Source organism: Symphalangus syndactylus, chromosome 17 (genome assembly GCF_028878055.3).
Source record: "Symphalangus syndactylus isolate Jambi chromosome 17, NHGRI_mSymSyn1-v2.1_pri, whole genome shotgun sequence".
In the NCBI taxonomy this organism is placed as follows: Eukaryota; Metazoa; Chordata; class Mammalia; order Primates; family Hylobatidae; genus Symphalangus; species Symphalangus syndactylus.
Genome location: NC_072439.2, coordinates 59,542,507 through 59,569,355, shown reverse-complemented (window position 1 = coordinate 59,569,355; position 26,849 = coordinate 59,542,507). Strand labels below are relative to the sequence as shown.

At 38.9% G+C, this 26,849-nt stretch overlaps 1 protein-coding gene across 2 annotated transcripts in view; it reads left to right on the top strand.

Moving 5' to 3' along the window:
• Positions 1–250: 250 nt before the first annotated feature.
• VEPH1 (ventricular zone expressed PH domain containing 1) overlaps positions 251–26,849 on the top strand; it is a 255,018-nt gene continuing 228,419 nt past the window's right edge. For both annotated transcript variants that reach the window (XM_063620307.1, XM_063620306.1), the window contains exons 1-2: positions 251–390; positions 9,358–9,652. In XM_063620307.1, the coding sequence (XP_063476377.1) occupies positions 9,515–9,652 (138 nt within the window). In that variant the 5' untranslated portion in view covers positions 251–390; positions 9,358–9,514. The remainder of the gene's footprint in view (positions 391–9,357; positions 9,653–26,849) is intronic.

Below are 26,849 nucleotides of genomic sequence, written 5' to 3'. Positions count from 1 at the left end.
AACTTCCTTGATTTCTTAAAGCGAGTTATTCATTAACAGAACCTAAATTACTGGTTGCTAGGCAAATCTAATTCTTTCAAACTACAGATCTGCTCAGAGAAATCTGTAAATCTAGTATAGAAATAAGTGAAGCTTTGTGCCAATTGTTAGGTCTAAGTAGAAGTTAGAGAGAGAGAAGAAAAGTTACTCATTTGCCCGATTCCGCACGGTGAGTCCATGGGGAGGGAATGAAATTGACAGGCAGCTCTGGGAGACACAGCTGCAGCCCACAGGACTGGGCAGCAGCTGCAAGGCTGCCTCTGAGCATGGTCATGGGTCCCAGCTGCAGTGCTCTAAAGATCAAGGATTTTGCCTTCTATTTTCTATGACCAGAGATTCCTGTGCAAAGAGGTATGGCTATCTTCTTTCATGTCCTTTTGTTCAGCAAAAACAAAAGCTAATTAAAGTAAATGTCAGAGGCTGCAGAGAAGCAAAGAGTGGGGGATAGGAGAATGGAGCTGAGAAACTTCCAGGGGCTGGCTGATTATGCAGATAAAGCACATTTGGGAGCTGCATGTCTAGCCATGTATGCAGGCATTTCGGTTATTAGGGTAAAAATGCCACTTCTCTGTGGGTTATTAAAACATGTCTCTAGGCCTCAGGAGCAGAAAGCTGTGCTTCTAGATTCATATTATGTGCATTTTTGTTTTACTCCGTAAAAATCTAGTCTCATTTCTATTTTATACTTTTGTTTACCTCAATCAACATTTTGCAACCAGCAAAGAAACTGGCTCTGCCTATGGATTTTCAAAGAAAATTAAATATTATAGCATCATTACAGTCAGTAGGTTGAACAGGGTCACCATTACTGTTTGTTGCTGCTGCCGTTTTTTCCTTTGGTGTTTCAGATATCTTACAAATCATAATTAAATCTAACCACTTTTTTATTCTTTCAGATACACACTTAAATTGTTGTAGTAATCAACCATTGGATTAAATGACATTTATATATTTTTGATTTAAAAAGCAGAAAAAATATTTAGGGAAATATTTGAGTTGGTCATATAGATATTTAGTACATGAAACTTAAATGTAAATGAAGATACATTTAACAATGATTTTCCATGTAGTTTGAAAGTTCTGGTACATTTTCTGGAAGAACAAACCCGCGAATTTGAATTAGGATTTTTCAGCAAGATTTGTATTTTTCCAGAGCAAAAATGACCAGCAAAGTCAAAATTTACAGCTGAAAATGAATACACTATAAAATTATTACGTCACAAAAGCCTTGATTTTAGAAAGTTTATTAGACTTGAAAATAAGTATTTCTCATCCTTTTTGAAGGAAATGTTTCCTATTTGTGTTTTAATAAGTTGAAATATGAAATCAAAATTAAGTAGTTTTTTGGGCTCTTGACTAAATAGGTCACCAAATCTATTTTTTTCATGTACTTATGAAATAAGCCTGCTACAAACTTAGATCGTATGTACTCTAGCAAAAAGGGCTGAAGCCTTTAGCATCTCTTGGAATAAGCCAGACTCAGAGGCTTTCAGTAGAAGTGAAGTGTAGCAGCATGCCACAGCCAAGGAAGCCCAGAGACATCCAGGGAACAATAGACATTTTGTGGGAAGGGCTGAAATGTATGCAGCCAATTCCCATGGGAACGCCTGTAGTCCTTTCACGCTGTGTGAAAAAGATGCTCCTTCAAAAGAATCTGTAATCCTTTCTTTCAAGGGAAAAATCTGAGAACTTTATTGAAAGTTTCTAGAGCCCAAATGGGACTAAGTTTGTTAATGAGCATTTTTAATACAGGTGAATAAAACGAAAATATTTTGATGCAGAGTAATGTAGTCTAAGCGTAAGGTAAATAAATATTGCCGTTCTAGAATTTTCTGAAGTGAGGAAGCCAGGGTGTACCCTAACCTAAGTTGCAAGCTAGAGGCTGAATTCTTCAGAATAAGTTGGTTTTTTGAGTTAATTATGGTGATTGAAATCTCCCCCAAGAGTTTCAATTATTCTACAGGCAGTATCCCAATAGTGTGGCGATTAAGTCCTCCGGTTCGTGTATATTTTCATTTAGCAGCATCTACAGATGCATAATAGAGTAAGCCACTAATGTTTTATTAGTGGGCATTGAGTGTAGGTCACCTTGAAAAGTAGTAAAGAAAGTAGCTGGAGCCCTGGAGGGCCACTCCTTTCTCACTAATAAACACGGGAAGGAGTGCTACACTTCCATGGAAAACTCAGGTGTTTGGATTACCCAGCCACAAAAAGTTTGAGATACAATGTATTCTAGCCCATTTCTGCTCTGTAAAAACATTCACTGTTATTGTTCAACCTTGGTGGGGGTAGGATCACGGTAAAACTATCTCTCCAGGAAACAAGATAAGGTTGCCAAAAAATCAACAGGGTCACATTCAAGAGAATGAAGTTTACAGATGAAAAGTGAACAACCCAGAGGTAAGGACAGGATGACTAAGATAGGGAAAGGACAACAAAGGTATAAATATGGCACAAATGGAAACAACCTAAACATCTTTAGCTCTGTGAACTCAATTTAGTGAACAGTACAGTCGTGTATTAATTTTTAAAAGGTATAGCATGGGAATGTGTTAACTAGTGGATCATCTATAGGAATAATAGTACTCTTAAGGATATGATTGCTGGCACTTTTTCTGTGGTTGCCATATGCCAGGCTCTGTGTTAAATGTTTTACGTCATCTCCTTAAACCTCCCAACAACCCATATCACAATCCTCAGGAGCAAAGGAGGAATTCCAGGCTCAGGGAGTCTAATTAACCTGCCCACATTTACACTGCAGGTAACGGCATAGCTGAGCTTGGAACCCAGTTGAGTCTAGATTCCCATACTCTTATCACTCTGCTCTTCTTACTGGAGTTCCATAGTGTCCAATTCAGGACTCTACACCCTTTAAAAAAATAAAACTGGATAAAAATCTAGGGATTAAAAATCAGTAATAATGAATACAGGATTAAAAGGGAAGGCTAAAGCAATATCATCTATTCCATTAAAAGATGAGACTTCATTAGTATATTGTAAATTAGAAAAACTACTAATGAAAGAATACAACTACTAGTGAATGACTGGATTCTTGATTTTTATAAAGGAATTCTTCAAGGGGATAGTTCTCCAAATGTGGATGGCATAAAAATACGATTGATCACCAACTGTCTAGGCAGATTTACGAGATCGTTCTCCTGGAACATATGACCTGGTTTAACTGGCCACCCTGACCACACCCTTTGAGTAGACACACCCTAGTGATCACAAAGATGAGATTATCTGCAGGATAGCTGCCTGTACGCATTGCCAGAAGAGAGATGATTTGATAGCTATAGATCTACCACAGGAACAGACGACTTAGGGGTCGAGAAGAATGGTCTTAAAAACATTGCTTTTTAAAGTGCACTGTTACCTGTTTAAAGAATAAAGGAAGGTTCCAGTGCCCTTTTCTCCATCGGAGTGTCAGTAGATTAAGCAGGATAAACCTTTTGCCTGAGTGTTGCTGCAATATTTAAAAGTACAAATCCAATATATCTGGTCCACGTGGATTTTTATAAAAAGCTTCCCAGCAAATAACGAAAAAAAGAGAGTACGTATGTTGTGGTTTGTTCTGTTTATCAGCAACTTCCCGCATACTTCAACTTTCAACAATATTACTCTAGAGGCAGAGCAAAGGGATACTTTCTTTAGGAGGTGACTCTTACTGGATGAACACTCAGTGTTTCCAAAACGATTGTGAAATCTCAGGGAGAGGAAGTGTTAATGAAGATGCAGTTCTCTTCTCCTCCCCTGGAGCTCTGAGAGGTGGCTCCCTACAGCCATTCCGTTCACCTGCTTGAGGTCCTGTTGAAAATTGTTTCCTGCGTGGCTCGCCGCCGCCCCCCATTCTTCCCTGGGAAAGTATAGATTTTCACGAACACAGGGAGTTCTGTTTTCTCTGTTAAAAACAACTCTCCTTTACTGGAGCAGGCTTTGTGTTTCACCCCAGGAAACAGAGCGTTGCACTGGGAGGTAACTCCGCCGGGTGAGGTGCAGCCTGTCACCTGACCGGTCTCTGGGGCTGCCGGTGGCATCAGGCTACATTCCTTGAATTCTTCCACCCGGCACCGGCTCCGCAATGAACAACTTCAGGTTCACTGAGCTGAGCGGATTCCACTCGCTGTGCCCTCGGAGCCTGCCTGAATCTCCCGCCCAGTCTCAAACCATGCAGCTGAGTAACTGCAAGGGCGCCTTTGAGGAGTAGAACAGGTAAAGTAGAGTTTGCGCGGGACAGCTGTGACTCCCTGAAATGTGCCACGTTTGGCGCCGTCATTTGTTTTCGTGGTTTCTGTTTCTCCTCACAGAAAGCTGATTCGCCAGCAAATACCTGCCAAAAAAAAGAAAAAAAAAACTAAATAATGAGAACGTGGGCCTCAGATTAGAACCCCTTAAAGATTACGGAAGGAAATTATGAAGGAAGCAAATTAAAGGCAGTAAGAATTTTATAAGCCAGCTTTTAAAAATCATACAAAAAGTATGAGATTTTGGAGTCTGGCGTACCTGGATGTGAATATTGGCTCTTTGTGTAACCTTGGACATGATACTTAACCTCACTGGTCCTATTTCCTCTTAGATGGTAATATCTACCTGCAGAGTTGATGGGAGAACTAAAAGAAGAAAGCATCTAGTGTCTAGTGAAAAGGTTGATGTGCAGAAAGTATTTTGACTATATGCACATATGTGCATGTGTGTATACGGTATGGTTGTGTGTATATGGTACATGTATATGTACACGTGCGCACAGGCCACAGGACTATGACATTCATAAGAGTAAGGAGTTTCTCAAAACATGAGGTAGAATTTGATCTGGCTGTGACCTTCCCTGCTATTGCAAAAAGACCAGCAGGAGAAGCCAGACACCTGCGCAAAATATTAATGACAGCTGCTGAAAAATAAACAACGTGCCTTGCCAGTCCTTATTTAGGAAGGGATGTGCAGCATGTGGAGGTGCGTCCGGAATTGGTAGGTTTTTGGTCTCACTGACTTCAAGAATGAAGCAGCGGACCCTCGCGGTGAGTGTTACAGCTCTTAAGGTGGCGCGTCTGAAGTTTGTTCCTTCTGATGTTCGGATGTGTTCGAAGTTTCTTCCTTCTGGTGGGTTCGTGGTCTCGCTGGCTCAGGAGTGAAGCTGCAGACCTTCGCGGTGAGTGTTACAGCTCTTAAAGCGGCGCGTCTGGAGTTGTTTGTTCCTCCCGGTGGGCTCGTGGTCTCGCTGGCTTCAGGAGTAAAGCTGCAGACCTTCGCGGTGAGTGTTACAGCTCATAAAAGCAGTCTGGACCCAGAGTGAGTAGCAGCAAGATTTATTGCAAAGAACAAAAGAACAAAACTTCCACACTGTGGAAGGGGACCGGAGCGGGTTGCTACTGTTGGCTCGGGCAGCCTGCTTTTATTCTCTTATCTGGCCCCACCCACATCCTGCTGATTGGTAGAGCCCAGTGGTCTGTTTTGACGGGGTGCTGATTGGTGTATTTACAATCCCTGAGCTAGACATAAAGGTCCTCCGCATCTCCACCAGACTCAGGAGCCCAGCTGGCTTCACCCAGTGGATCCTACACTGGGGCTGCAGATGGAGCTGCCTGCTAGTTCCGCGCTGTGTGCTCGCACTCCTCAGCCCTTGGTTGGTCAGTGGGACTGGGCGCGGTGGAGCAGGGGGTGGCGCTCGTCGGGGAGGCCCGGGCCGCGCAGGAGCCCATGGAGGGGGTGGGAGGTTCAAGCATGGCGGGCTGCAGGTCCAGAGCCCTGCCCCGCGGGAAGGCAGCTAAGGTCGGGTGAGAAATCGAGCGCAGCGCCGGACGGCTAGCACTGCTGGGGGACCCATTACACCCTCCGCAGCTGCTGGCCCGGGTGCTAAGTCCCTCATTGCCCGCAGCCGCGGCTGCTCCGAGTGCAGGGCCCGCCAAGCCCACACCCACCCGGAACTCCAGCTGGCCCGCAAGCACCGCGCGCAGCCGGTGTTCCCGCTGGCGCCTCTCCCTCCACACCTCCCTGCAAGCTGAGGGAGCCGGCTCTGGCCTTGGCCAGCCCAGAAAGGGGCTCCGACAGTGCAGCGGTGGGCTGAAGGGCTCCTCAAGTGCCGCCAAAGTGGGAGCCCAGGCAGAGGAGGTGCAGAGAGCGATGGAGGGCTGTGAGGACTGCCAGCACGCTGTCACCTCTCAGAGGTACTCATTGAATGAGAGCTGATGGGAAGGGAGGCAGCTCAATAATAATTATCTCACACAGTCATGAATACAACTATCCTGGGAGACTAGCTGCCTTCAATCCTGACTCGGCAACTTACTTTTCAAGTGCCTCTTGAAGACTGGTGGTTACTTTCCTCTCTAAACATCAGTTTTTGATTGCATGGAATTTTCATAAGAATTAAGTGGCTCAGTATTTGAGAAGCACTGAGATAAGTACCTGACACATGGCAAACACCCACCAAATGTCAGTTGTGCCATTATTTTATAAAGGGCTCCTTTGCACATCATCACCTGTGACCCTCAAAACACCCTAACGAAATAGACGAGGTGTGTATTAGCCCCATTTTGTGAATAAGAAAACTAAGCCTCAAGAAAGGAAAAAAACATGAACTAAAGGTCCCATAATCGCTGAGTAGCTGAGCTGGGACTTGACCCTCGGTTCCTAGATGAGCAGATGACTTAGTATGAACTCAGCACAAGTGCATTGAATAAAACCTGTAAAAATCTCAGCTATCTTAAAGGTGCTTCTCAAATACCATTTCCTCCATAAAGCTATTCATTATCATCTTCCCCTGGAAGTGACTTCTCTCTCCCTTGTACTTCCCCAAACTTCTTTTTGTAGTATCCAAGAGATTTTTCTCTTGGTCACTCCCATATTGTAGAAGGTGTTTTGAAGATCACAGTTGAAAATGTGCAAAAGAGCCCTTTGGAAAATAATGTGTAAGTCTCACCTCTCCCCACTCCACCCCTAGGTTTGTGAAAGCTTTCCTGTATGGCTGTGTGTTAAACAACTTGCTGTTTCTGTTTAGGGCCCAAAGCAATGTTTTGCATGTGATGGGCCCTCAAGAGTAACAGCTGAAGTTGGCAGCATGAATGTGGGACTCCACACCACGTGTCATGTAAATGTGGAGTGTGCAGAAAGAGCCCAGGAAAAGCCTGCGGGTGCCCCTCTGTACCAGCACATATTTCTACTCCTTCTTGGAGCTTCTGAGCATCTATGACCCGGGGCAGCTGAATGTACTTCATGGAGTGCCACATGTCCAACAAGCTGACAGGTCAGGTGAAGTCATTTCCATCCAATTTCCTGAATATTATTTTATTGAGACTCTTGTCACTGTAAATATCTGAGCCTGAGTGGAAAATGTGTTAAGAGAAAAATGTAGGAAAACACTGTGCTGATTTTTCTTAGAGATATTGTGATTCACCCTTCCACATTTCCCAGGGTGCAAACTACTTTGCAGTACCTCACTCTGCTCCACCTCCCTCTGAAAGCTTACCATTCTCCTTTGCTCTTCCTCCAAGCATCTTCTCCTGTGACTCTCTTGCTCTCTGGTTGCTCTAAATCCCAGGGCATAGAATGGGCAAGGATCCAGGAGCAATGTAGAAGGGGAGAGGAATTCATTTTCTTGCTTGATAACCCTGCTAACAACTTCATCACTAAATATTAATAATGCTCTGAGGACCTTTACTCCTAACAGTAGCCTCACATCTTACATGGAGTCAATATTTCATAATGGTTATGAACTTGGAGTCTAGCACTGCTGGAGTCTCTGGGTTCAAATTCCAGCTCTCCAGCTTGGTAGCTGCATGGCTTTAGCAGTTATTTAACTACCTCAGGTTGCTCACCTACAAAGTGGGGATGACATATCTTCATATAGTTATGAGGATTAGATGAATTAATATTTACAGTATTTATGCCTGGTACATAGATAAAGGCATGTGAGTGTTAGGCTTCATTTTTCAAAAGCTGGTAGATAGTACAAAAATTGCATATAGAGAGTATTTTCCTTAAAATCCCTATGACTCATGAATTGTACCACTTACAATACTACAGATAGCTTATTTAGTTGAGTGTCTAATGAAAGCTTTGGCTTGTATTTAGAGGCCATGTTGTTTGAAGAGTATGTGTCTTTAAACTTACATTCAACACAAAGAGGTGCTCTCACAACAATAGCTCAGAGGAGAGGTCTGAGACTACCCAAGGGAACAATAGATTCTCCTCTCCCTTTTCACACTCTTTCTGGCAAACCATTCAGAGTAAAATGCTAGGCAGAAATGCCTATTGCTTATATTAAATAACTCACTCTTGGCTCTCACTAAGCATGTGGCTGCATTTGTAAGCTACCCACATGTATGAGGTGATTCCACTCTACTGTAAACTGTGAGGGAAGCGCACTGGACTGAAATCAGTAGACTATCCTTGCCACAGCTATTATGGGGCCTTGGGGAAGTCATTAAACCTCACTGGCCATTAAATGATTACTAAGGTCTCTGCCAGTGCAAATGGTCTGTGATTTTATTAGGCCCAGAAGGGAGCTGATGAGAATAATCAGATGTCTAATTTGTGCTGTTGCCCTCCTCTCTGTAGACTGTTAATTGGGTGAGAAATATAGTGGGACTTTATTACTTCAACTGGAATAGAAGGAGAGTTGCCTGATCCCAGAGCCCTCCTCTTTAGCCTGCATGGCAAGGCTATCATGTTCATTTCAGTGTTACAGTTAATCTTCATGTTCAGTAGAGATTTATCTAACGCCATTCTCCTAAGCAGCATCTTTATTTTATTGCTACTTGATTATAGAGTACGTAGGAGTAGGGTAAGTACTGAGGCCACCTTTTTGACTGACAGAGCAGGGAACTTCTACTGCTAGCGTAGCAAGGCAGCCCAACCAAGAGGGTAAGCACTGGTTTCTGTGTCCAGGTTCTGGAAGGAAGGGTTCGGGGAAGTGGGTCTAGGAGATGTTTCCTATGCTCCCTCTTTTCCTTTTGTTCTCCCTTTCTGTTTGATTCCCATGACAATCTGTTTGAGGAAAATCTGGCAAGTGTTAGGCATGATTGTTGTTTGTCCTTGTGACATGGAGAGAAGAGAAGGATGTAGAAAGGAGAAAAGCGTGGGGCTCATGTTGACTTTTAAAGTTCAAATTAAATTCTGGAGAAACCTAGTAATTTTTGACAAGACTTTTTGAGACAAAAACAAGGAAAGAGCTCATTTAAAGATCATTAAGCCAAGATCTATTACTCTAGGCACATGTTTCCAAGTTTCTTTTTTTTCTCTCTCTCTCCACTGGACACTGAGTTCACATTCTGAGCTTATGCAATTCTGCCAGTGGCTATATTGTGTCATTTGTTTCCCTTGCAGAGAGTGTCAATGAAGACCTCAAAGTCTGGAGAAAAATGATCTTTCATGGAATAAGAAGTATACCTCCTTCTACATGTTTTTGTCTTACTGACCTCTGATAACTGAAACACATGACTCTGGGCCTGTAGAAAGTCAACTGATCAAACTCATCCTCACCATGCATCAACTGTTCAGACTGGTTTTGGGACAAAAAGATCTTTCACGAGCTGGGGACCTCTTCTCCTTAGATGACTCTGAGATTGAAGACAGCCTGACAGAAGCTTTGGAGCAAATTAAGATAATTAGCTCATCTTCAGTAAGTAAACTGGTTTATAGACTACATCTCTGAAATGGCCTATCCTAGAGCTAGAGATTTGTATATATCCTGGCAGAAGGATCTTTGTAGGGGAAAGAGGGAAAGAGGAAATACCACTAATATTGGTCTCTCTTAATCTGCTCTGTGGTTTTGTTGGCATCTAAGAAATATCAGTAGGGAAGTCATGGCTTAGTGGGGGGCGGTTAGATCATCTTTGGCACACTCACAAAGGCCAGAATTCTGAAAATTGCAGACCAGCGTGGAATTCTCACAAAAATATTATTTAGGGGCTATTTTTATATCCTTGAAATGACACTGAGAGGAGAGGGAGCCAATCCAGGGAAAAGCAGACCTGCAGAGCAGCACAACAGCATCAGTAAACAAGAGCAGGGTGTGTGTGGGAGGCTGAATAATGAAAGAAGGCAGGATGACACCTCCTGCCACGCAGGTAATACGAGACAAGGACAACGATCGCTTTGCTGCCAGAAGTGACAGTTGCCCAGGGCTTGATAACGCTGATTCTGTTTACTTCTGTATTGTCTCTATTTTTTATCTTTCCCTTGCTTCTTTTTCTACCCACCTGCACCCCTGCTCCCTCGACCCGCCATTTAATTCCACCCACCCATTATTAGTCCCCAGTGTGATCAGACAGATGTAAAACCTCCCATCAATACTTGCATTCCTTTGCTTCTCTTCAATGTCAAGATTATATATTCTGAAAGCACTTCCCAAAGAGGATGGATGTGGAGTGCCCAGAGTGGTTTCCTGTTGACCTTCTTGATTGTACTTGGACTCTCCATGAGACTGGTCCCACTTCAAAGGCCTAGGGCCACCAGGCATCCACCCACATCCTCCCAGCTCAGCAGTGTTTGCCAACACTTGGCACAGACACCCATTGGGAAGATGAAAGTGGTGGGACTCAAGCCATACAATACTGAATTGGCAAATGTGTGCATATTTCAGAAACAACAGCACTCTTCCATGTTACAAAGAAGATATATTTAAAAGGTATACTGGCAACCCGTGCAGCCTCCTCTTCAAGCCTATTTTCTCTTGCTGGCTGCCATTAACCTGCCAAATTCCCTCCAGTGACCAATGAAATCACTGCTCAAAAAACTCTTCTTTTCTCAGGTAATATCTTTGATGGCAATTACTTATCCACATCTTTTCCAGAACATTAATCAACTTAGTTTGACGCAAAGCACAACATATTCCTGGTACATTTTCATTTTCTGGGTAAGATTTTTGTCCTGTTTTCAGAAGCCCCTTCTTTCACACTCCTCTGCAAATCAATTGGCTGAAAATTACACTGGTTTTCATCTTCTTACTAGGAAAACAAAACAAAACAGAAATCAAAGATCACATCAGTTCCCTAAAGCCTACTTCCACTAGAGGTCACTAGTGGCCAGTTATTTATTTTGTTTCCATCATTAATTGCTTTGTTTCACAGACATCAAATTCAGAATTTTAGGACTTGTGACTCAGTTCTATTATATAGCTCCACTGGTTAACTATTAAGGCTGGCAGGTCCCTTGTCATTAGGATCATCATCCATTCCTTAAGCTGTCCAAATAGCATCTCACTGTACCAGGAGTTCTGGAGAGCCAGGAGTTCCTGTGTCTTCTTCGTCTACTAACTTTTACCACATCTTACTTCTTCCATTTCTCTATCTGTAACCCTCTCATGGAGCAGAAGAAAAATGGTAGCTTCTAATTTACATATATCAAGTTTGAGGTTACCAATGCCAGCAGCTCCTTATCTTCCTTTTCTGATTAGCACATGGAACCACCATGCCTGCTCTGTGGCTTACTTCCCTGTTAGCTGTGTCCCATCCTTTCCTCAGATCCAGCCCCAGCTATTCCTCTCTAGGCCTTTCCTAATGACTTGGATCTCAGTAATCAATTCCACTTCTCAATTTCTCTTCAGAAATGTAGAACAGGAAGGGATCTTCTAAATTGCCTTTTTCAACTTCCAGCACAGAAGATTGCTGAAAAATAGGTGGCTTCTCCTGCACTTGCAATGATGAGAATATGGTGGGTTTCTAATATTTTTACCTGCTTCTCAATTTTCCTTTGCTAAATTGTCCCTTTCCATTGCATGAAGCCTTGATGGCATCTCCATCAAGGTTCCCTACTCATGAGTGCCCACTACCCTTCCCTATCAGGGGTGGGGGAGAGAAGAGGTGGACACCTGGCCCAAGCTTGAAAATCAGAAGTTTTTCCCCAGTAATTTTAAGAAAGATATCAGCAGAGGGTGATTTATCATGAGGACGGTTCCCCAAAGAAACAGTACTTTACTTCCTCCCCCTCTATCATTGTAGCTGCCTTGATCACTTCTCCTTTTAAGGCCTGGTAGTTCACTTTCTCCTTCAAATATATGAGCCACCTCTTATCTTCTTCTTATTGCTATTATTATTATTATTTGCTGTACTTATTCAGACTTTTTCTGTTGCTTATGATCAAAGAACCCTGAGAAAGAGGGAGCATTTTCATTGTTGGGAGTTCAAATGATTAACATGTTCCTCTGCTTAGCCGGATGAAATCTTACTTTGTACTTTCTACCTGTTGTCTCTGTTCTGTTCTCTGCCCCCAACAATCAAAAGAGTCTACCCTCTGTTTCTACAAGAAAAACTTTAAGCCTTTTGAAGATAAGCACCAGGCTTCACCTCTGGCGTGTCTCCTCCCAGCTAAACATCTTAGTGTCCTTGGGTTTTTCCATGACAAAGAAGGAGCCTGTGTCAGGGAAAGGTTACAGCACCTCATGTTGTAACCCTCACCTGTCAGATCTGGAAAACTCAATTTTGTTGGTACCTGAGAAATGCTATCCAAATCATGCTATCCAAATACAAGACTTGGAAATATAAATTAGATTAGAACACATGTACTGATTTACAATGAAAATTATAACTCATACGGATCAGAATTCTTGTGTGTTTCATGCTGTTTTCCTCAAGTCTGTTTACTCAGTCTTTCTTTGGTTAAGAAATACTTTTATTGATTAGGTTTCTTCCTCCTCCATTACAATCACATTCCAGCCCTTCCTGCCTGAGATTACACCTAACTCACTTGCAAAGTCACCCATCAAAAGATAATGTCTTGGTTTAGGCCTGTACTGGCTAATCCCACTCATACGAGTGGACTTTATTGGTTTAATCCTCAAAGGACAATCTTGTTTCCACATTGTTAGAGAAGGCTTCATTGAAGATCCCAGGTACGGCCTACACTCTTAACATTCTGGTTACCCTCCTTTGGAATAGTCCTAATTTATTATTGTAATTTATCATTGCCCAATACTCACACCAATTGCTTAGAACAACTACTAATACTAGTCAAATATTCTGTGTTTTTAAAAAATCAGTTGTCCACATTTATCTTGTGATGTGCTAAGGCATTCAGGTTGAATCAGGACTTGTAATTAGATAAGTTTAAATTTTTTAAAGTGTATCCTGCCACATTTTAAACATTGCAAGAAAAAATTATTGTCTTTAAGCCCTCATTCCAGAATATGTCTTTTAAACATCATGATTCTGTCAAATATATTACTTAGCACTTTCAGCTTTGTGGAATCCAAAAATGTGGCAAACAAGCCTCCAATCCTTCTCCCAAAGCCACTCACAAAAATAATTAAACTTTACTAGATTTCACTGTCTAGTCCATGTCCTATTTTTCTACCAGTTACTACAAAATACTACTATGAAATATTTTGCCCTTATGTTTCACTTTGAAAATGTGACTTCTCAACTCAGTATCCTCTCCAAGTTCCCAAACATACTTTTAAGTTTTGTCTTTTCATTTTGAGTCCTTTCTAGACCACTTTTACCTGATAATCAGTTGTACTAACTTGGCTTTCCTCCCAGGCTACTTCAAGTGAGATTGTCTCATCCACTCATCCACTTCTTCCACCTTTCCATTGGTGTTCACCTCATGCCCAACCGATCCACCCGCCTTCCAGTTCTCTTTATTTTTCTTTTAAAAATGAAACACACCAGGCACACAGAATCACCCACTTTAACATGTTAGGTACAATTGAAAATCCCTTCATGTCTCTTTTTAATCCAATTCTCCTCCCCCATGCCTCCCAAGGTAACCAATATCCTCCTTGTGGTATTTAGCTATGCATGGTTGCTTTTTGTTTTTGTTTTTGCTATACATCCATGGTTCCAAAGTGAATTACAGCATAGTATTTTGTATTTTTAAACTTTATATAAATGTTGTCATAGGGCTCAAATTACGTTTTTGAGATTTGTCTGTATTTGTACACGTAGTTTCAACTCATTTATTTTTGCTGAGGCAGAGTATTCCCTTATATGAATGTGCTACAATGTATCCATTCTTTTTTTGGTTTATATTTATTATTTAAACAGTGTTACAGTAAACATTCCTGTAATTGGCAATTTTGGCCAATTATTTCTAAAGTTCTAAATACTTGTAATTGCCAAGTATTTCTAAAGTACACAATTAAAAGTGAAACAACAGGTTTTAGTGTTTTGTGTATTTGCAACTTTGTGCTATACCAACAAATTGCTTTCCAACAGGAATGTGCCAGTTTACACACCCAACACTGAAAGTTCCAGTTGCTTTATATCCTCACCAGTGCTTGCTTTTACCAGATTTTAAAAGTTTTTTTTTAATCTAAGTGAAGCAGCGTGTAATTGTTTAAATATACACTCCTCTCATTATTACCAAGATTGACCATTTTTTCAAATGCTTATTTGCTGTGTGCCATTTGTTTTCCTCTGAAGGAAGTCCCTACCACTTTACTTCCAGTGAAGTATCTGTTTGTTTTTTTTCTTTTTTCTTTTGTAGTCTTAAAATCTTATTTTTATTAACTTAGAGTATTTTGTATATTCTTGTATTAGTCCTTTGTCACCTATGCAGGTTGCATATCTCACTCTGATACACAGCTTATCTCTTACCTTGTAATAAGTCTTTTTTTTTATTATTATTATACTTTAGGTTTTAGGGTACATGTGCACAATGTGCAGGTTTGTTACATATGTATCCATGTGCCATGTTGGTTTGCTGCACCGATTAACTCATCATTTAGCATTAGGTATATCTCCTAATGCTGTCCCTCCCCCCTCCCCCCACCCCACAACAGTCCTCGGAGTGTGATGTTCCCCTTCCTGTGTCCATGAGTTCTCATTGTTCAATTCCCACCTATGAGTGAGAACATGTGGTGTTTGGTTTTTTGTCCTTGCGATAGTTTACTGAGAATGATGTTTTCCAGTTTCATCCATGTCCCTACAAAGGACGTGAACTCATCATTTTTTATGGCTGCATAGTATTCCATGGTGTATATGTGCCACATTTTCTTAATTCAGTCTATCGTTGTTGGACATTTGGGTTGGTTCCAAGTCTTTGCTATTGTGAATAGTGCCACAATAAACATACGTGTGCATGTGTCTTTATAGCAGCATGATTTAAAGTCCTTTAGGTATATACCCAGTAATGGGATGGCTGGGTCAAATGGCATTTCTAGTTCTAGATCCCTGAGGAATCGCCACACTGATTTCCACAGTGGTTGAACTAGTTTACAGTCCCACCAACAGTGTAAAAGTGTTCCTATTTCTCCACATCCTCTCCAGCACCTGTTGTTTCCTGACTTTTTAATGATGGCCATTCTAACTGGTGTGAGATGGTATCTCATTGTGGTTTTGATTTACATTTCTCTGATGGCCAGTGATGATGAGCATTTTTTCATGTGTTTTTTGGCTGCATAAATGTCTTCTTTTGAGAAGTGTCTGTTCATGTCCTTCGCCCACTTTTTGATGGGGTTGTTTGTGTTTTTCTTGTAAATTTGTTTGAGTTCATTGTAGATTCTGGATATTAGCCCTTTGTCAGATGAGTAGGTTGCAAAAATTTTCTCCCATTCTGTAGGTTGCCTGTTCACTCTGACGGTAGTTTCTTTTGCTGTGCAGAAGCTCTTTAGTTTAATGAGATCCCATTTGTCAATTTTGGCTTTTGTTGCCATTGCTTTTGGTGTTTTAGACATGAAGTCGTTGCCCACGCCTATGTCCTGAATGGTATTGCCTAGGTTTTCTTCTAGGGTTTTTATGGTTTTAGGTCTAACATGTAAGTCTTTAATCCATCTTGAATTAATTTTTGTATAAGGTGTAAGGAAGCGATCTGGTTTCAGCTTTCTACATATGGCTAGCCAGTTTTCCCAGCACCATTTATTAAATAGGGAATCCTTTCCCCATTGCTTGTTTTTGTCAGGTTTGTCAAAGATCAGATAGTTGTAGATATGCGGCATTATTTCTGAGGGCTCTGTTCTGTTCCATTGATCTATGTCTCTGTTGCAGTACCAGTACCATGCTGTTTTGGTTACTGTAGCCTTGTAGTATAGGTTGAAGTCAGGTAGCGTGATGCCTCCAGCTTTGTTCTTTTGGCTTAGGATTGACTTGGCAATGCAGGCTCTTTTTTGGTTCCATATGAACTTTAAAGTAGTTTTTTCCAATTCTGTGAAGAAAGTCATTGGTAGCTTGATGGGGATGGCATTGAATCTATAAATTACCTTGGGCAGTATGGCCATTTTCACGATATTGATTCTTCTAACCCGTGAGCATGGAATGTTCTTCCATTTGTTTGTATCCTCTTTTTTTTCATTGAGCAGTGGTTTGTAGTTCTCCTTGAAGAGGTCCTTCACATCCCTTGTAAGTTGGATTCCTAGGTATTTTATTCTCTTTGAAGCAATTGTAATGGGAGTTCACTCATGATTTGTCTCTCTGTTTGTCTGTGACTGGTGTACAAGAATGCTTGTGATTTTTGTACATTGATTTTGTATCCTGAGACCTTGCTGAAGTTGCTAATCAGCTTAAGGAGATTTTGGGCTGAGACAATGGGGTTTTCTAGATATACAATCATGTCATCTGCTTGATATCTGATAGGACAGTATTCCCACCCTTCTTTAACATTGCTTTGTTTTTTTCTATTCTTTAATAATTTTATATTAAGCTTCTCCTGTTTTCAGAATAATTCTATCAGTATCTTAACTGGGTATTATTGTATCTATAGATTAATTTGAAGAAAACATCGTTATGTACTGTCTTTATATCTATAGACATTGCATTTCTATCCCTTTATTTATATGTTTTTAAATATTGTTCAAAGAGGTTTTATGCTATTTTTCCTAAGAATGTTAAGAATATTATATATCTTTTGTTACCTGTATAAGTGTTTTATATTTTTTTCTGAGAATATGAATAATATTCTTTTTTAAAATTATATTTTACAATTCTATTTTCAGTTGATTATAACATAAATGATTCTTGTATAGTGATCTTATGTTCATCAAACTCACTCAACACTCCTACTAATCCTAATAATTTGTCTATATACATTTTCCAGTTTATTCAACAAATATTTATTTGTTGTCTACTATGTTTCAGACACTGTACTAGATGCTAGTATATAAGAGTAATCAAAAAAGACAAAAAAAAGCCCTCTGACGTCATCCATTTAATTGGGTAAGACAGAAAATAAACAAATAAATAAGGAAGATATGTAGTGTATTAGAAGATGATAAGTAAGTGCTATGTAGAAAATTAAAGCAGAGGGCAGTGACAGGATATCAGAGGCTTGAAATTTCAAATAGGGTGCACAAGGTAGTCCATACTGAAACAAAAGCTGACATTTCAGCAAAACTTGAAGGAGATGAGAGAGCAATACTTTTGGGTACCTGGAGGAAATCATTTCAGGCAGAGGAACCATTAAGTACAAAGGTCCTAAGGCTGTAGACTGGAGTTTCTGAGGTCAGTGTGGCTGTACTGGAGAAAATCATTTCAGGCAGAAGAACCATTAAGTACAAAAGTCCTGAGGTTGTAGGCTGGAGTTTCTGAGGTCAGTGTGGCTGTAGTGAAGGGAACAATGGGGAAAGGGAGACGAGGTTAAGAGAGAAGTGGAAGCTGGATTGTTGGAGTCTTGGGCAGCTACTGGAGAGTTCTGAGCAGAAGTGTGGCTCACGCTTGTAATCCCAGCACTTTGGGAGGCCGAGGAGGGCGGATCACAAGGTCAGGAGATCGAGACCACGGTGAAACCCCGTCTCTACTAAAAATAGAAAAAATTAGCCGGGCGTGGTGGCAGGCGCCTGTAGTCCCAGCTACTCAGAGAGGCTGAGGCAGGAGAATGGCGTGAACCCGGGAGGCGAAGCTTACAGTGAGCCGAGATTGTGCCACTGCACTCCAGCCTGGGCGACAGAGCGAGACCCCGTCTCAAAAAAAAAAAAAAATTGTCTAATTTTTTTCTATTCCTGTTTTGGGAACAGTCTGTGGAAAGGCAAGAGTGAAATCAGAAAGGCCAGTTAAGTGGCTACTGAAATAATTCAGATAAGAAGCAGCAGAGGTTCTGACCATCATGGAGCAGTGGTGCTGGTGAGAAGTGTTCAGATGATCCTGGATGTATTTTGAAGATAGGACCAACAGGATTTGCTGAAGTATGTGCGTGTGATGAAGAGGGGGCAGTGGGGAGAAGGGGTAAAGAGAAAGAGAGAGAGAGAGAGAACAAACTTAAGATTTTTGGCCTGAAAAACTAGGATGATAAAATTGTCAATAGGTAAGATGAAGACGACCAAAGAAGGAAGGAATTTGGAAAGGGGGGGTGAGGGCAAGGGAGTGTAGGAAGAATCACGAGTTCCACTTTACATGTGTAAAGTCTGAGCTGTCAGAATTCTGAGTGGAGATGTGCAAGTATTGTATGTATGAGTCTGGAGCAGGAGAGAAGTCTGGGCTGGCCATTATAATTTTGGAACTTGTCAGCCTTGAGACTGAGCGAGATCACCCAGGGAGTGAGTGCAGACAGAAAGTAAAAAGTCCAAAGACTGAGTCCAGTACTCAGAAGTTAAGGAGATGATGAAGGACTAGGAAAATAAACTGAGAAGAAATATCCAGTAAAAAAAAAAAAAAAAGAAAGAAAGTCAGAAAATCATGGTGTCCTGAATGCCAGGTGAATAAACTGTTCCAAGGAAAGAGTGATGTCAAATGCCACTGATTGGTCAAATGAGATTTGTCACTGATTGGTCAAGACTGAGAATTGACTGAGGTTCAGACACATGAAGGTCATTATGACTCGACAAGAGCAGTTGCCACTGGATGGGTCAGACTGAAAGCCAGATTGGAGTTAGTTTGAGATGGTGGGAAGAGAATTGAAGAAAATGAGCAGTGACAACCCTGGGCATTTTCCCATAAAGATCAGAGAAATGGGCTGGTATTTGGAAAGAATCGGATGGGGAAAGAGGAGAGAATCAAGAAAAAATATGTTTTAAATGGAAGAAGCACATTCCTTGGTTCTTTTTTATGTATAAGTCCTCACTTTAAAATAATTACAGCTTTGTTTCTTCCTTTCCAATCCTTATTCTGTTATTTGATTTCTTTGTCTCACATCCTGACTAGCTCTCCAGAACTAGAGTGACTAGAATGAGTTATCCTTCTCTCTTTTTATTTAAAGAGAGTTTTCTGAATTTCAGTGTAAGCATAATGTTTGCTCCAAGCTTGTGGTTAATGCTCTTTATCAGATTAAGGGGGTTCCCATTTATTCCTGTTTTTCTAAGAATTGTTTAATTTTATCAACTGATTTTTCTATCCTCTTGAGATAATCCTATTTTCCCTTTAATCTGTTAATGTAGTGAATTACAGTAATAGATTTTTCAAATATAGAACCATTATTGTATTCCTGGAGCAAAATAAAATTTGTTGTTTATTTTAATGCATTTAAAATTTGGTTTGCTATTTTTAAAGTAGTTTTAGAACTATGCTTACATATGAGATTGGTCTTTAATTGTCCTTTTTCCACTGTCTTTACCTGGCTTTGATATCAAGTTATACACAGTAGTTTCATAAAATGAGTTGAGAAATGTTTCCACATTTTCTGTTATCTGCAAGAGTTTTGTAATATTGTGACCTAATCCTCAAAGATTTCATAGAACACTATAAAACTCTCTGGCACTATAAATTTGTGTATTTTAATAGATTTTTAAACTACTGATTCAATCTTTTTGAGGAAAATTAGGAATTTTGCTTCAGTCACTTTTGGTAAAGTATATTTTCTAAGCAATTTTATATTTTATCTGAGTTTTCGAGTTTATTAGCATCAAATTGTTTGAATTATTATTTTTTGGCAGCTTCTGTATTCATTCATATCTTACCAATATTTTCAAAGCTTTGTCTTCTACTTTTTAAAGTTTTGATTTATTGATCATCTGTATAGGATCATTTCAAAATCTCATTAATTTCTTTTTAAGTCTTTACTACTTTACTTTTTGTACTTTCTCTGGCTTTATTCTGCTGTTCTTTTTTTTAGTCTCCTCAATTGTATAATTAGATTATTGATTATTTTAACTTTCTTATTTTCCGATATAAGCATGTAAGACCATAAATTTCTTGCTAAGTAACATTTAGTGTCATTCTACAAGTTTTGAGATATGTTTCTATTGTAAATTCTAAATATTTTCTTAGTTTTATTGTGACTTCCTCTGACTCACAAGTAATTTAGAAGTTAGTTTTAATTTCCTCAAGAATTTTTATAATCTTTCTGTTGTTAAGTTAAATCTTAACTGCATGTAGTCACAGAATGTGAACTGCATGATATCAGTTATTTCAAAGTAGTTGAGACTTGCTGTGTTACAGAGTTTATGGCTAATCCGTGTAAATTATAATAGCTAATACTTATGTAGAACTTACTGTGTGCCAGAAACTGTTCTAAGAGCTTTTCACATTAATATATTTATTTCTTTAAGTAAATTTTTGAGATAAGTATACTAATATTCCCATTTTACAGATGAGGAAACAGGCATAGAAAGGCTAATAATGTAACTTGACCAAGGCTGTATAGCTAGTAACTAGTAGAACCAAAAATCAAGCCCAGAATGTGAGTTCAGAAACTATTCTTAGCCACCAAACTATGCTGCCTCTTTTTTTTTTTTTTTTTTTTTTGAGTCAGAGTCTTACTCTGTCGAGTGCAGTGGTACAATCTTGGCTAACTGCAACCTCCGCCTCCTGGGTTCAAGCAATTCTCCTGCCTCAGCCTCCTGGGTAGCTGGGATTACAGGTGCCCACCACCACACCTGGATAATTTTTGTATTTTCAGTAGAGACGGGGTTTCACCATGTTGGTCAGGCTTGTCTTGAACTCCTGACCTCGAGATCCACCCGCCTCAATCTCTTAAAGTGCTGGGATTACAGGCATAAGCCACCGCACCCGGCCTATGCTGCCTCTTTAAATGTTTAATATGTGCTTGAAAGGAATGTGTATTCTCTAATTATTGGATGTCTTAATATATATATTATTGGATATTAAATATGTTGATTAAAGAACTCTTGTTAATGATATTGTTCAAATTTTGTATATCCTCAATAAGTTTGCATTTGTTTGGACCGTCAGTTACTACCAGATATGTTTTACATTTTCCATTATAATTTTGGGTTTGCCACTTTCTCCTTGTAATTTTGTCAAGCTTGCCTTTATTCATTTAGGGGCTTTTTTTATTATGTATGCACAAGTTAAAGATTGTTATTTCTTTCTTGGAGAACTTTTCATTAGTATATACTGAGCGTTTTTATTCCTAATAAGTTTTGCCTGTTTTCTTTGGAGTAGAAATTATCTATTTTTTCTTTGTCTATCTTTTTACTTTTACCTTTCTATGTTATTATGACTTTAATGTAATTTGTAAATGTTATATAAGTAGATTTTTTAAATAATCAAAATAGAAAATATCTGTCTTTTAATTGGTAAATTTAGTCAACTCACACTTACTATGATAAATGATCTATTTGGATGTATTTCTTCATTTTATTTGTGTTGTATTTTCTGACTTTTCCATGTTTATTTTTATCTTTTTTCTGAAAATTTTTAATTGATTGAGTTTTTATCATTTTATTTCCTGCCACTCTCGGGGCTAGTGGGTTGAAGATTATGTATTCTATTTCTATTATTTTAATATAGTTGCCGTTAACATTTTAGCAAACATACTGATGATATTTCATCAATTCTAAGAAAGACATTTTCCCATATTAAAATCTCTGAAATAAATAGATGTTTTATAATTGATGACAATCTTCCAATTGCTGTTGGCCAGGCAGTGGTCATACGTAGTTGTCATGGCCTACATGTGCAGGAACTTTCATATGGTTCTTCATATTGTTACCATTCTAACTGAATTAGATACCTTGTTGTTCCTACCAATGTTGAGTTAAATATCCATTTAAAATGTTTTCAAAACTACTAGACTGTAATGTGGCACTGAAACAGAAACTTATTGTGTGTGCAGAAAGGCATGCAGAGATAGCATCATGGTATATAAGTTTTATATTAGTTAACCAATCATTGGGGGAATGACAGCAATTCCACATTTTCTTGCGAAATAATAACTGGGCACTATATGGAACCTAAAAAAGAATATAGTTTTTGTTACTGAGATATTGGTAAAAGATCCCCTATTACACTATAATAAGTAATGCAACTGGGGGCAGGAGAAATGGACAATTCTCTTAGAACAGATTAAAGAAATTTCAAGGAAATGAGAGTCTAGTATGCTCAATTAATATCCTGTATAGGACTCTCTTGGAGGCATGACGCCCCCCACAATTTAACTGGCAGTCTCTTCTCTTTCTTCATGACACACAAAATAATCATAAATCTTCTCACTGATGCCATCTTACATTTGATTAATTACAGTAACTATGTCTAAAGTTATTCAGGAACTCTGTTCTCCTCCTATTCCTAGAAGTACCTTGGAATACTTTAATGCCCATCTTACATGTTATTAACCAGCACTTTTATTTACCTGTGTAATACCCTTGAAACTATTCTTTTTAAATGAGAGGCTTTAAAAAAATATATAGTCAATGCTTGCTTAAAGTACCTAATATTTCCCTGTTTCTTTTTTCACCTTTCTTTTTTTATTGACTTTCTTTTTTGTTTGTTTTCCTGAATCCAAGTTCTTGTTTTCTGAAGTATACATTTTAAAAGTATCTTCAGCAAGTGCGGTGGCATGTCCCTGTAGTCCCAATTACTCAGCATGCTGAGGCAAGAGGATCATTTGAGACAGGACTTTGAGGCTGCAGCATGCTATAATTGCATCTCTGAGTAGCCACTGTACTCCAGCCTGGGCAACATAGCAAGACCCCATCTTTGGGGAAAAGAAAGTTCCTTCAGTGAAGGTCTATTAATGATAAACTCTCTAAATGTTTGTTTTTCTAAAAAAGTCCTTATTTTTGCCCTTAATTTTGAATAATTACCTGAATATGCACTTCTAGATTGGCAGCCATTTCGTTTCTCAGTAGTTTCTATTATTGCTGTTGTGAAATGTGCTGTCGTTTTAATTGCCATTTCTTTACACTGAATCTACTTTTCTCTCTAGTTAATATTTTCCCTGTGCCTTTGGTGTTCTATGGTTTCACTATTACATGTCTAGATGTGGTTTTATTTGTATATTCCTTCTCAATCCTTATTGTGTTTTGTGAGTTTGAGGGTTTTTTGTCTTTTTTCAATTTTGTAAAGTTCTTAAACTTTTTCTCAAATATTAACTTTTACATCTAATCTTTCCTTTTGGAAATCATATTTATTCACTCAGTTGTGCATCCAACAAATATGTATTGAGTACATACTCTCTTCTAGCAATATTCTAGGCATTGAGAACATAATAGTACAAAAAAAGAACAGACAAAATCATCGCCCTCATATCCATCATATTCTGTCCTATTTTATCTTCCATATTTCTTGATCTATTATATTTTCCATCTCTATGTGATGTATTATTTTCTCAGCTCTATCTTCCAATCTGTTAAGTCTTTTTTACAGCTCTATCCATCCACTGTTTCATCCATCTAGTGAGGTTTTAATTTCTAGAGATTTCTTTTTTAAAAGCAAAATTTCTGGTTTTTAAAAAAGTGACTTGGTCTTTTAAAATAAAAATAATTATTCTTTATACATTGACTGATTTTGAATATATAATTGTATAATTTGAGGTCAATAATTTAATTACCTGAAATTTTTAAATATCTAATCTGTTCTGTGTTTAATCTGCTTATATGTGCTCATATTGGCTTATTTTCTTAGGTGTTTTGTAATATTAAATTTTTAAGTTCAGCATAAGTAAGATTTTATTTGTGTAAGTACTGAGTGGTCTGTGTTGAGTGTGGTACCTTCAAAGTGGTTTATATTTGATTCTGCTAGGAATCCCAGCAATATTGTCAGTTCTGAGCTCACTTGTTGTTAGTGGTGGTGACATCTTGGCTTTGGAGATTCTTGAAGTGATAGAATAAATGGCATAATGTATCATTATATACACATTGTGTGTGTGTGTGTGTGTGTGTGTGTATGTGTGTGTATGCTTTTAAAAGTGGAAAGAGGGATGAAAATATAAAGGATTATTAGAATGGATGCCAATGTAGAATATGACTATAAGAGGGTAATAACTATGTGGTCCTTGTGCCATACATTATTAAGTAGTTGTGGAATAAATGTATAAAAATATCAACCATACATGAAAATATTTGTGAAGAAGTCCAAATATCTCTCCTCCCTGACAACATAATTTATACCTAGAAAACACTGCAGATACCACCAAAAGAGTCCTAGAACTGATAAACGACTTCAGTAAAATTTTAGGATACAAAACTCAATGTACAACAAGCAGTATCATTTCTACACACTAGTAACATTCAAGATGAGAGCCAAAACAAGAACACAATCCCATTTACAATGCTGCAAAACACTAAAATACCTAGGAATGCATCTAACAAAGGAGCTGAAAAATCTCTACAAGGACAACTACAACTACAAAACACTACTGAAAGAAATCACAGATGACACAAACAAATGGAAAAATGCTCCACGCTCGTGGATTGGAAGAATCAGTATCATGAAAATAGCCATACTGCCCAAAGCAATCTATAGATTCAACACAATTCCTATCAAACTATCAACATCAGCTGGGCGCAGATGGCTCACACCTGTAATTCCAGCACTTTGGGGGGCCAAGGCAGGTGGATCACTTGAAGCCAGTTTGAGACCAGCCTGGCCAACATGGTGAAACCCTGTCTCTACTAAAAATACAAAAAATTAACTGGGCCTGGTGGTGTACGCCTCTGGTTCCAGGTACTTCGGGAGACTGAGGCACAAGAATCACTTGAACCTGGGAGGCAGAGGTTACAGTGAGTTGGGATCACATCACTGCACTCCAGCCTGGGTGACAGAGCGAGACTCTGTCTTAAAACAAACAAACAAACAAAAAACCTACCAACATCATTTTTCACAATATTTGGAAAAACTATACTAAAATTCATATATAACCATAAAAGAGTCCAAATACCTGAAGCAATCCTAAGCAAAAAGTACAAAGCTGGAGGCATCACATTACCAGACCTTAAACTGTACTGTAAGGCTACAGTAACTAAGACAGCATGGTACTGGTATAAAAACAGACACATAGACCAATGGAACAGAATAGAGAACCCAGAAATAAAGCCACACACCTACAACTATCTGATCTTTGACAAAGTCAACAAAACTAAGCAATGAGGAAAGGATACCCTATTCAATAAATGACTAGCCATATGCAGAAGAATGAAACTAAATTCCTACCTATCACCATATACAAAGATTAACTCAAGGTGGATTAAAGATTTAAATGTAAGACCTCAAACTATAAGAATCCTCAAAGATAACCTAGGAAATACCATTTTGGACATTGGCCTTGGGAAAGAATTTATGACTAAGTCCTCAACCACAATTGCAACAAAAACAAAAATTGACAAGTGGGACCTAATTAAGCTAAAGAGCTTCTGTTTCTGTAGCAGTACCATGCTGTTTTAGTTACTATAGCCTTATAACATAGTTTAAAGTCAGGTAATGTGATGTCTCCAACTTTGTTTTTTTTGCTTAGGATTGCTTTGTCTTTTTTTGTGTGTATGTTCCATATGAATTTTAGAATAGTTTTCTCTAATTCTGTGAAAAATGATGTTGGTAATTTGATAGGAATTGTGTTGAATCTATAGATTGCTTTAGGTAGTATGGCCATTTTAACAATTCTGATTCTTCCAATCCATGAGCTTCTTTCTGCACAGCAAAAGAAACTATCAACAAAGTAAACAGATAACCGAGAGAATTGGAGAAAATATTCGTGAACTATGCATCTGGCAAAGTTCTGATATCCAGAGTCAATAAAGAACTTAAACAATTTGACATGCAAAAAACAATTAGTCCCATTAAAAAGTGGGCAAAGGACGTGAACAGACCCTTCTCAAAAGAAGACATATAAGCAGCTGACAAACATGAAAACATGCTCAACTTTAGGAATCATCAGAGAAATGCAAATCAAAATCACAATGAGATACTATCCCTTACCAGCTAGAATGGCTTTTGTTAAAAAGCCAAAAAACAACATATGTTGGTGAGGCTGTAGATGCAGAGAAAAGGGAAAGCTTATACCCAGTTGGTGGGAATGTAAATTAGTTCAGCCACTGTGGAAACCAGTGTGAATATTTCTCAACTCAGAACTAACACTTGACCCAGCAATTCCATTACTGGGTATATACTCAAAGGAAAATAAATTATTCTGCCAAAAAGACATATGCAGTTTTATGTTCTTTGCAGCACTATTCACAATAGCAAAGACATGGAATCAACCTAGGTGGTCATTAACAGTGGATTGGATAAAGAAAATATGGTACATATGCACCATGGAATACTACACAGCCATAAAAACAAACAAAGTCATGTCCTTTGCAGCAACATGGATGCAGCTAGAGGCCATTTATCCTAAGTAAACTAAAGCAGAAACAGAAACTGAATATCATGCCCTTTTTCACTTATAAGTGGGGGCTAAGCATTTGGTACACATAGACATAAAGATGGGAACAGTAGACACTGGGGACTCGAAAAAGAGGGAGGGAAGGAGGTAAGGAATGAAAAACTTTCTATTGTGTACTATGCTCACTACCTGGGTGACAGGATAATTTATGCCCCCAAATCTCAGTGTCATAAAATATACCCTTTTAACAAACCTGCTCATGTACCCTCTGAATCTAAAATAAAAGTTGAAATTATAAAAAATTTTTAAAAAGAAAGTGAGAGATAAATACTTTCCCAGACAAATAAAAACAAGGAATTCATTGGCAAAGACCTACTCAACAAGAAATGAAAGAAATTCTTCAGAGATAAGGAATATGATATATTCAGATACTTTCAGCTATCCAAAAAAAT